The sequence below is a fragment of the Hypoxylon fragiforme genome, assembly GCF_022984875.1.
Source record: "Hypoxylon fragiforme strain CBS 206.31 chromosome Unknown GGS25scaffold_5, whole genome shotgun sequence".
Lineage (NCBI taxonomy): Eukaryota > Fungi > Ascomycota > Sordariomycetes > Xylariales > Hypoxylaceae > Hypoxylon > Hypoxylon fragiforme.
The window spans coordinates 3838313-3849541 of NW_026054760.1; the positions used below are offsets into that span (position 1 = coordinate 3838313).

At 45.9% G+C, this 11229-nt stretch overlaps 3 protein-coding genes across 3 annotated transcripts; 2 read left to right on the forward strand and 1 right to left on the reverse strand.

Annotated features, from left to right (window-relative positions):
• Nucleotides 1–3823: 3823 nt before the first annotated feature.
• On the forward strand, nucleotides 3824–5626 carry GGS25DRAFT_522314 (Metallo-dependent phosphatase; the record flags this gene model as incomplete). Its single annotated transcript, XM_049264209.1, has 2 exons — nucleotides 3824–4932; nucleotides 4987–5626. 2 exons carry the CDS (start codon nucleotides 3824–3826, stop codon nucleotides 5624–5626), a joined length of 1749 nt encoding a protein of 582 aa, XP_049117279.1.
• A 986-nt stretch (nucleotides 5627–6612) lies between these two features.
• GGS25DRAFT_493230 (uncharacterized protein) lies at nucleotides 6613–7388 on the forward strand. Its single transcript, XM_049261236.1, has one exon. It carries the CDS (start codon nucleotides 6909–6911, stop codon nucleotides 7149–7151), a length of 243 nt encoding a protein of 80 aa, XP_049117280.1. The 5' UTR covers nucleotides 6613–6908; the 3' UTR covers nucleotides 7152–7388.
• On the reverse strand, nucleotides 7389–10942 carry GGS25DRAFT_493232 (glycoside hydrolase superfamily). The gene is made up of 10 exons (XM_049261237.1): nucleotides 10538–10942; nucleotides 10196–10479; nucleotides 10054–10136; nucleotides 9839–10002; nucleotides 9639–9772; nucleotides 9488–9576; nucleotides 9329–9441; nucleotides 9154–9283; nucleotides 8942–9108; nucleotides 7389–8888 (listed from the first exon to the last, which is right to left on the reverse strand). The coding sequence occupies exons 2-10, from the start codon at nucleotides 10317–10319 to the stop codon at nucleotides 7484–7486; spliced, it is 2409 nt and encodes an 802-aa protein (XP_049117281.1). The 5' UTR covers nucleotides 10320–10479; nucleotides 10538–10942; the 3' UTR covers nucleotides 7389–7483.
• Between the last annotated feature and the right edge of the window lie 287 nt (nucleotides 10943–11229).

An 11229-nucleotide genomic window follows, 5' to 3' on the forward strand; every position in this document is an offset into this window, starting at 1 on the left:
CCGACGCGTATGTGTAGATCAACTAATCTAGGGGAAAGGGGGAAGTGTATCTCCAATCTGGACAATGCGATATCGTGGTAACTTGGGATGTGGTTGTGTAGGACGAGTAGCGTATTCTTTTCCGAACAATTATTAGGCGACTCCTTGTAGGGAAATCAAGGATGGGAATAGCACAAGATAGGCGAGAAACGAGATTCAACAAAAGTTAAACAGGTTTTTGCATTCTAGGAGGCCGGGATAGTTATCAATGCAAAGAAAGATCAAGGTGGCAACACTTTAATAGGAAAGAAGTTGGTTGGGAGATCAGGGGTTTAGGGAGGGTCGCAAATTGGTTAAATGGATGGCCATAGTATGGCATTTACATACCAGCATACCAGCATACCACTGCAACATACGAAGTACCTACTACATGTAAATCATAAAACTGTCAAGAAAGCCCCTGCATGAACTCTAAATAGGCTTTTAGCTACATAATAAGGCGGAAGCGCCATCTACATCAATTTGAATAGTACAACTATGTATGCTTGTATGTAAGTTTGTATTTCAATATATTGAAGCTATGTTGTAGACTGCGAATGTCGGCCGAAGTACTTGATTGGTTACCGAGATCGTTATCAAAGGATTTACCACCACATGTGAGTATCCATACAATACAAGCACTTGGGATTCGTGGACTTGATTGTTTAAAGTTGTATTGTAGTTGTACGATAACTACTTGACAATTGGATACTACTAGGTACCTAACCTAGTACCTATTGTATGTACAATACATAACTATCTATAGGGTACTACATGTAGGTACTAGTAACTAGGTAGGTAAAAATGTACTAATGTAGTTAATGGGAACCGAGATCCTTCCTCCTTCTCCAATCATACTAGGAAATACTACCTTCTTAAGTATCTTGGCCCAAGGTCCTTGAATATGTAGCGTTTAGGTATTGTTCAAAAATAAACATATCAATTAAAAGGAACCAAACAAGCCATCATCTCATCCTTTTCAACGTGACTCGTAATGCTACAATCGACCAGGAGGTAGATGAACCCAAGTGCCCCCCTGTAGATCACCTCAAACTCCCCCCATTTTAGGCCTAGTGTCCCGCTATAAAGCCCACCCAGAATGGGGCTCGGTCACACGAAAATCCGGAGTTTAGCGAGCTGTAATTGGCCACATGCTTTACAGGGGCCCACCTGATTATTTGAACTTTCGAGTCTTATTTTTTGAGTTTTGCTAGCCCAAGCTTCAAAGCTTCAATCTGCCCAAAACCACACAATCCATCATCAGCCCAAGCTGCCGCTTTAGTGCATCCTATATCATTCGAATCGCCTCAATTAGACCTTCCAAATAATATATGTTTCAGATTGATGCGATATCTGAATCTGAAGTTATTTAAATTTAAAGATTAAGAAGCACCTGAAAAAAGATACATCTGTAATCGGAACCTGGATCACGTGATAACCCTCGGCTAGCGTTAAAAGTACTTGCTTCATTCAACCCCAAATAACTTCGCAACCACCGGTCGCGTTTCTTTGAAACATATATCATTTGGAAGCGCCGATTGAGGCGGTTCTAATGATACTGGTTGCATTAAAATGCATCCATTGAAGGAAAAGTTATTAAGGATAGTATGTTAGAGGCTAGCTGGAGAGCCCGGACCAGCGCTATGTACTAGGGTGCGGATAAGCCTCCGATAGCAATTTGTTTTTAATCAATTAATAATTAAATAAGAATTAATTAAGGATTGATTTATAATTGATTACAAATCAATTAATAATTAATTAAATTAAAATTAAAATATATAGAATACTAAACTTAAAATTATTTTTTAAAGTTATGTTTATAATTAATTAATAATTAATTATGATTTTTTCGTTTTTGAAAAAATAAACCTTAAGAGACAAAAAGTTGAACCCAAGTGCCAAAAAAAACAGTTGAGCCCAAGTGCCTGTCCGAATGAGGTATAGTCGTCGTCCCAAAATGGGGGGAGTTTGAGGTGATCAACAGGGGGGCACTTGGGTTCATCTACATCCTCACAATCGACTCATCCAGGCCCAGTAAATCTCATGGTCCCTCGCCCGAGTAAAACTGCCAATTCGTATTACAACAGAGCTGCGCCTCCTTACACCTGTTTCAACAAGCGCGTTCAACTATCCAGTATGCCGGTCGGCTATCGCACAAGCTAAAGATGTTCCAGAACACTATTTCGTCCGGTACATTAGTGTACCTACATAGTAGTTTTTCAGGGGCCATCAACATTGAAGTTTGTATCTAACTACACAGCATCACCGAATATTAGCCGAACATGTAGTTAATTACATGTACATAGTTATGTATCATTAATGCGGCAAGTAGAAACGACCAGTGTACTGCATCTTATCGGATAAGGATAAGCAAAGATGAATATAACTATCTCATGTTCAGAATGACGTGCGACCAGCCACTTGCATGATAGCTTATCGAAGTTAGCTATCCCGAGAGGAGAGGCCAATGCTGCCCTCGTACGAAGCACAAGAAATTGAAATTGCATTGACCGGGCCACCATGGGTCCAGGCGCGAGAACGGCTGTCTTCCAATAGATAAGACATGTGCACCTGCTAGGTAATAGCAGCCCAACCACCTGGACGCTTACATAACTGCCTACCTATGTAACTAGGTATCTTTCAGTGGTGTCCCACATTGAACGCCTCCAGTGTCACTTATTATATACATATGTACTAAACACATGTAGATATACCTACCTAATGTATGTATAAAGTACTTAAGTTATTTTAACCGTCAACCTACATAGTACCAATCTAACTCATTCACTCAAGCAACGTAAAAGAAGCACGACTTCTCACGTCTCGGACTATGCGATCACATGAATAGTATTATGCGATCGGCGATGGGAGAGGACCTCTTGAGGCTGAAGCCGTTTAGGACCTTTCGCGTTGTACTTAATAATAGAAATCGAGACAAAAACCCAGCGAAGATCATTGCTAAGTAAATCCGGTAGATGTTCCTACCTACAAACTTCACGGGTTGACATTTGGCATCTTACAATTGGAACTGATACGACTACCTAGTACTGTAGGTAAGATAAATAGCATATTGGTGAGACGTCTGAAAACCTACTTCCTCTTTGCTCAGGATATACGAACAAAAAACTAACCTCACATGTTCAGCGCAGTCCAAGCAGACGAATTAATTTACAAAGTCAATCTTCATAAAGCTCCATGGTTATAATCTTGACGAGAAATCAATGGTGATACTTAGGTAAACAAGATCTCCAAAGGGGCTGCTCGTAAATTCTTCGGGCGAATCCCCCGCTAGTTATATAGCAATTAGCTCAAACTACCCCTGAATGTGCCAAGATCTGTCTGATGCCATCACTATCAAGATTCAGCTCCCATTTGCCAATGAAATTTACAAATTTGATAACGTCTTGGGCTTGCGATTGAAGTGTTGAATCTTTGATACTCCCTGGACTTGGCTTCTCGGTTTTACTACCCAGTTGTTAGCTAGCATCCTCCGTATGGTTGGGCCGGCCGTATTGGCGCCCCACGATTATAGTATTACACATCAAGATAGGTATCAGCATATCGTAGACTTACATATCAACCATAGATAGATCAGGAAGGAGGCTCGGAAAAGGTTAGAATTGCGCTACTTTAAACGTTTGTTGATCTCGCCTCTGACGGCGGGGATTTAAGGCTCATTCAAAAGCAACACCCATCCTGGCTTGAAATCTTGACGATGCGTTGCTTCGCAGTCCAGTCTTGATCACCTTTATCTACCTAGGCATCGAACGTGTACAAACCAATGGTTAGATTGAGTCGCGCGACAATGATTTTTGGTACCACTCTACCGGTTCTCTCCTTCGCTGCCGCAAGTTTGGCTGGCGTGTCATCGGCGGAAGCTTCTCTATACAGCAAGCGCCTATCGAAGCGATTTATTGATGCTGATGGCAATTATAACATTTCATTTTACCACGTCAACGACGTGCATGCACATTTGGACCAGTACGCTGCTTCAGGCACCGACTGCACCAACCCGTCGAAAGGATGCTACGGTGGATACGCTCGTATCAAAACCATCATTGACAGCACAAGGCCGCAACATCCTGACAGCTTATGGTTGAATGTGGGAGATGAGTTCCAGGGAACTCTCTTTTACACATATTACGGAGGGGAGAAAATCGCTGAGACCATGAATCAGCTAGGGTTCGATGCGATGACATTGGGGAACCACGAATTTGACGGCGGTGATGAGCCGCTAGGCGACTTTCTCAAGAATTTGTCCTTTCCCATCGTGTCCGCGAACATTGTGTCGGATAATGAGAAGCTGAATTCGACGATAAAGCCGTACCACATCTTCGAGAAGTATCAGCTAGCAGTTATTGGTGTGACAACCGAGACGACGGCGGACATCAGCAATCCCGGCAACAGCACAAAGTTCACGGATGCCATTGCCGCCGTACAGGGCTCCATCGACAAGATCCGAAGCACGACAAACATTACCCGTATCGCCGCCATTACTCACATTGGGTACGAAGAAGACAAACGCCTAGCCCAAGAAACTACAGGTCTTCAACTCATCATGGGCGGCCATAGCCACACTCTCCTTGGAGACATGGAGGGCGCCGAAGGCAAGTACCCTACTATCGAGAAGAACAAAGATGGTGATGAGGTTTTCATCGTCACTGCTTACCGATGGGGCGAGTACCTGGGCTACATTGATGTTACGTACGATCCAGAGGGTAAGATTCTTGCCTATCACGGTGCTCCGGTGCATATAACGAATGCCACCAAACAAGACGCGGGGTTACAAGCGCAGATCGATGAGTGGAGAGGCCCCTTTGAAGAATTCGCTGCCGAGAAAATCGGGGTCACCAATATCGTATTAGACGGTAGTTGTCAGAAGAAGGAATGTACTTTGGGGGATCTTGTCTGCGAGTGAGTTAAAGCCTTCTCAATAATCTTGCAACTGGTTAACAACCTTGAATCTAGCGCAATGTTGCAATATCGCACCAACAATGGCAGCAATGTGGCGTTTGCCCTTGTGAACGCCGGAGGTATCCGTGCCACGATCGACGCGGGGCCAATCACCCGTGGACAATTATTGACATCGTTTCCCTTCGGCAATGCCGTCGTCGAGGTCAAATATAGCGGTGCGGACCTGTGGAAGATCTTTGAGGGTGTCGTGAGTGGTGTCAATCAGTTCAATCAGCGAAATGTTACAAGCTTTTTCCAGGTCAGTCAGGGTGTCAAAGTCGAGTATAACCCCGACAATCCCGTTGGCGAGCGACTGGTACATTTGAATATCGGCAACACCCCTGTTGATGCAACGGCTGAATACACAATTGTGACCGTCGATTTTCTTACAGGCGGAGGTGATAACATTCTCGAGCCAGTTAACAACACAATCACGTTAGACACTGTAGCGGAGGTTCTGGTGGAACATATTCAAAAGACTACTCCGATTGACTTTCAGCTAGACGGCCGCATAGCTATTGTGGAGGGCAACGCGACTACGGCTGACGCAGAAACACCAAGCGAGACTCCAAGCGGGACTACGAAACGAAGTGGCCTACTCTCGGGAGTGTACATCTTCGCACTCACGGTCTTTGTCACTATTGTGGTCTCCTAATAAAACGATGGGTTACACAGCTTGAGGATTCCCGCTCTTACAACAAAAAGTAAAATATATGAAGGGCTTTGCGGTACTCGGTTCTATTACGTCCCGGCCATTGATATCGATTCATTATTCTCTTACAATCTATGCATCGGGACATCGATGGCTACAGTCGATTCATTGCTGTTGTACCGCGCCCTATTGGGGTGGGGGTAGCCTGTAGGTTAGTTCAATTAATGAGAAACAAGTTGAGTTCAAGACTCATAAGCTCACCCGGCCCTGCAGACTCGCTGCTGAAGATGTGCGATACCCCACACTTGCTGTTACATTTCGCAAGTATGGATGGTGTATGGTTTTTCATTCCTTCTGGCTCTCAGGAGAGGCTTGGTCTTCAGATTCTACAGGTACCTACGTAGGTTAGGCAGTGAAACACCAATGGCAGTTGATTATTGTCACGCAGGAGCCGAACAGGCAACCAACGGGGAAAACGTAGCAGAAGGTATTAACGATTATCATCTGATAACGCCAAAACCAATACGGAATTTGGCCAGATTGGTCCACGAAGCATTTTTCATTCGTGAAAGGTAAGGGGACCGATCCAAATTACTTAGAAAGTAGGTACTGACCACGCCTCAGCATTAATATCGATGGGTGGAGGCACCATCCACATAGTCAAAAGTAGGTTACTTGGAGTACATACTTAAGTTTACTTCTCTTTGCCACGTATCTTATATTTGATGCAAGTTAGACCTTCTGAATACTGTAGAATATATATGCAGGTATAGACTTTCAAGGCTTATGACAACCTGGAAGTATGGCAAGTTCCAATAAGACGGTACCTGGATACTAACCTAGGTTAGGTATATTAAAATCAGGGGGTGCTCATATAAACGGGTGGTTGCAGGTTAACTGCAACCAAGAAGAAGAAAGATGAAAGGAAGAAAGCTTGCTTTATTCCTGACTACACTGGCGGAGTGACAATATATGACCTAGTGGGGCCAATGGACCTCAGGCACCTGCAACAAGGTGTTTGTGATGCGCTCGTTGGATGTAGAAAGAGGTAGGTGGCCCAATAACACCATTTCCGTGAAACCCAAGTATTTCTACCCAAAACTACCTAGTAATCAGGTAGATACGGCATACCTATAAATCTTGCCCTCGTCCTATTCTTGTAAGTTGGAGATGATCATCCACCTACAACCCAGTCTAGGATACACATCCCAACTTCCCAGAAAACGGCCAAAATAAATCACAAAACCTCAATATTGAATCGTACTCCATATCGTTCAGCTACACGATGAAGTCTACTAAGTTCCTTGCTTCTACTTTGTTCGCGGCTACTACCATAGCTGGACCCATCGCGTATGGCGTATGCCAGGCAGGCTGCTCGGCTGTCGTAATGGCTTGCTATTCAGCTGCAGGCTTCACTTGGGGTGCGACGCTGGGTGCTTCAGCTCCTGCATCAATCATTCTTTGCAACACATCATACGGAAGTTGTCAAGCTGCATGCTGGGCTGCACTGGCTATGCCTGCGCCTTGAACCACTCGAAATATACGCCCGCGAATAGAGGCCCCGCAGAAACACACTAAGAAGGAGTGATGGATAAAGGTATAAGAGACGGAAATCTGCTTTTACTCGTGCGGCTCTCGGACAACAGATGAATTTATCATACCTAGGTATTTAAGTGTAGTTCAACGTTGGCACAATACTGTTGTGACCTTGGTACATAGTACCTAGGCGATTGAATACTTTAAACACCAGCACATCCTTTACCGCTGATACTTTAGGGGGATATTAAGCAGCCTGTATGCAATGGAGTATATAGTTACAGAATGGCTAGTCTAATGTCATATGTTAAGAGATGGTAGACATCATATCTTGAAATTACCCGTCAGGGGCAAATCCCTAGAGCTCCTCCCGACGAACACATTATATTCGCCTTCTTGCAAGAGCCACTTCTGGGCCTCAGAGTCCCAGACACTCAAGTCTCTTCTGGTGAGCGGAAAGCTCACCTCTGCATTCCCCCCCACTCCAATACAGGGCTTTTCAAAACCCCGGAGTTGCTTAGATGGACTGCTCCCCCCCGGGACACCAATATAGAGCTGAGCAACTTCCTTACCCTCAACATCTCCCGCGTTTGTAACACTTGCTTCTACAGTGAATAGAACTTCCCAAAGATCCTCCTGTCCCCCCTCGACCACGCGCCCCGTAGGGTACGGTTGTAACGCATCCGATACCTTCGAGACTGACAGGTCCGAATAGTCAAATGTTGTGTAGCTTAGACCAAAGCCGAACTCAAAACGAGGGGTAATGTTATGGGCATCAAAATGGCGATAGTCAACAAATACGCCTTCGGAAAAGTCGGACTGAGGGAACAACTCGTAAGGAACCCCCGACCCTAGGACTGTTAGGTCTGGATTGGTGACTCGGCCGTAGTCGGATTCTTTGCGTGCGACGGTATAAGGGAGACGACCAGATGGGTTAGTCTTTCCGTACAATAGCGATATAAGTGCTTTCCCACTCTCCTGACCTGGTAGGTGTGCGAAGATGACGGCCGTGACGTTGGGGTGGTCAATGAAGTTGTCCACAAGCCGGACGCCAGCGTTGTGGAAGACGACAATAGTATTAGCGCATTGACTCGCAACGCTCTCGATCAGCCCGTCCGTGAACTCATCACGTAGGCTGGGTCTGTCATAGCCTTCCGTAGCCCAAGCATTGCCAATTACAATGCACGCATCTGATGTGGGGTTTACGGCTGGATTTCCAGATTCAAAGTCCCAGAACAATGCAGTTCCATCTTCCTGGCACTGGGAGACGAGGGCGTCGAAGGGGGCGCTGATGAGACTCTGTGCAGTAGCCCCTGACCCACCCCCCGACACCAGCGTGCCGTTCGGTGCAATAGAAGAGTATGAGATGCTGAGGTTGCCCATCCACCCGATGTTCACCTCAGTTGCGTTCGCGGCCTGCAAACCCATGGTCCAAGGGCCGAATTGGTAGGTGCTATCTGGTCCCTCTGGCGTGTTGTGGTCAGGTGCTTTGGCAGAGTACCCAAATAGCGAAATTAGTTTCATTTGACTGGAGTCAAGGGGCAGGGCGCTGTTGGTGTTCTTCACTAGTACGTGGCCTTCAACTGCTCCGTTGAACAGTGTCGGTCTGGAGCTCGCGTTGCGTGCATCTACTACATCGTGCGGATCAGTAAGATTCGCTGGCATACCGTAACCTGGCGATGGAAATCCCTCATGGTCCTGGTTCATCTGGTACCAGGAAGCGATAACCCTACGTATGAATTAGCATGACCAATTAAAACAAACGATTCGGCTATGCGTTACCTTGTTGCCATGTCGTCGAGTCGAGATACAGAAACGGAGCCGTTTTGGACGGCGAGGGTTAGATTACCGGCCCATTTCCCGGCACCGTTCGGCATCGCGACATCGAGACCCGCCAACGCACTGGCGACTCCAGACATTTGCGCTCCCCAGTCCGAGACGACAAAGCCCTAATATGTCAGTTATAGTTAACGATGAGAATAGTCAATACATACTTGGAATCCTAATTCGCCCTTCAAAAGCCCGTTTTGGGTTTTGCTATTCTGGCAGCCGTAGGAATTGTTGACACGATTGTACGAGCACATGACCGCTCCCGTACCTGCCTTCACAGCGTTATAGAATGGCCTGAAAGAATTAGCTATAGTCGTGAATTGGGTTCATTCGGTTTACCATAGGTAGAGCTCGTGCATGGTCTTATCGTCGACGTTCGAGGACACACTCTCAACAATAGGGTCGATAGTCGTTGGAAGTCGATGCGTTTCCTGCTCTTGTGTGATGAAATGCTATATTCGTTAGTATTCAAAACCCCTAGATTAGAATTCACATTACCTTGGTAGTAGTAATGACGCCAGTATTTTGTATAGCTTCCACTGTTTCCTGGATCAGTACCCCAGTTAGGTACGGGTCGATGGAAAACCCTAGGCAAATTCGGTCAGCTACTAGACAAGCATTCTCAGTTGTCATCTTCGATACGACATACCTTCCCAATTGCGACCTCCCATGACTACACGACCTAAAGGACCAGCCATCGGCCCAAGAAGAATGTTGACTCCTTTGACCCTGGCCTCGCTACCCATGAAGTGGGCTCTTTGACGAGTCAAGTCCTTATTCCAGCTGGTCCAATGTCAATCACCGAACTCGTCTCATTATGATTTCTTTCAGGGATAGCAGAGAACTTACCTAGCACCGACGTGTAGCCCGGCCGGCCATGCACTGACATAGTCGGTCCCCCGTACACCGTTGCCTGCATCAGCCAAGCACATCCCAGGAAAGTTGACCCTGGTGATGTTGGGTATGAAGCCAGAACATCCGGTTTGAGAGGTAGCACCAGCCGTGAGGTTCACCTAACATATTTTGTTAGCTAGCCCCAAGAACCACGTTCGTTTAAGCCTAACCTTTTCTTCTATTGTCAACTGACTAACCAACTCCCTGGCCTTATTGACTGCATCTGCCCAAGGTCCTTCCTCGAGGATCTCGGCTGCAAGTATACTTTAGCTCAATTCTTCATTGTACAACACGGTTTAAGGAGAAACATACGGGTGGGATAGACAGGCTCAGATGCGCCATAGAAGTAAGTATCACTGGTGACGGGTTCCTGCTGCGCCTGGACTGCGAGAAACAGGGGGCTTAACGCCCAGCCAAGGGAGACTGTGAACAACATGGTGATGGATTAGCAACATCAGGATAGCTGTATAAACAGAACGCACGAACTGGCTTATATATCCTATGAGGACGTGTAGACTCACATTGAATAAATCGGCTCTCATCGTTGAAAGCCGAACTGGCATTCGGCCCTTCTCACGGCCAAGGACAGAAATAGTCTAGCGATGGATTAATGACTTCTAGGCATGACAATCGGTGGAGGAAATTTATAATTACGCGGGCCGGGGTGAACATGGCTGGACTAGGTAGATGGCTATCTCCTCAATGAGAGTCCTCATACTAGGTACTACTAGGCACGTAGAAGTCATCCCAACATGTTTGTAGAGGCGACAAGGACGATGCAGCTAAATGATGGGGAATGCTAACCTGACCATGGACTTCTAGACCTTTTACTCCATAGAATTCTTAGACATTGTGCCTGTTGTAGTGCTTCTACTTAGATGCGTACTTGTTTAGTATTTGGAAACAATTGGGGTAAGTGGATATCCTTTATGCGATTTTGGGTTAGCAGTACCGTTACATCGGAACCGCTTCCCCATGCGGGGATGGTTGGGGAAAAAGCTGGAGATGAAGCAAAACATTGATGTTTGGTTTAAGTCCGATTTCGGTGAAGAATAGTCCGATCATTTCCAGCGGCGTAACCTGCTAACCTAACACCGCTAACAGCTAGTAACTACTAGCAAGTGGCGCTGAAGCATGATTAGACCGTCGGCGATTCCAAGCAACGAGAGGGGAAACATAGCGAGGGTATTGTCTAGGGTAGAGTAGTTAGTAAGGTTAGCAACCTTGAAAACTACCGAGGTAACTAACCTAGACCCATAATGTAATTCCCATGAATTGCTAGAAACAGCACTGGGGTTCTACCTAGGTCAGAGGGAACATAATTTGCCCTGTTTCCTAGGTTAAAC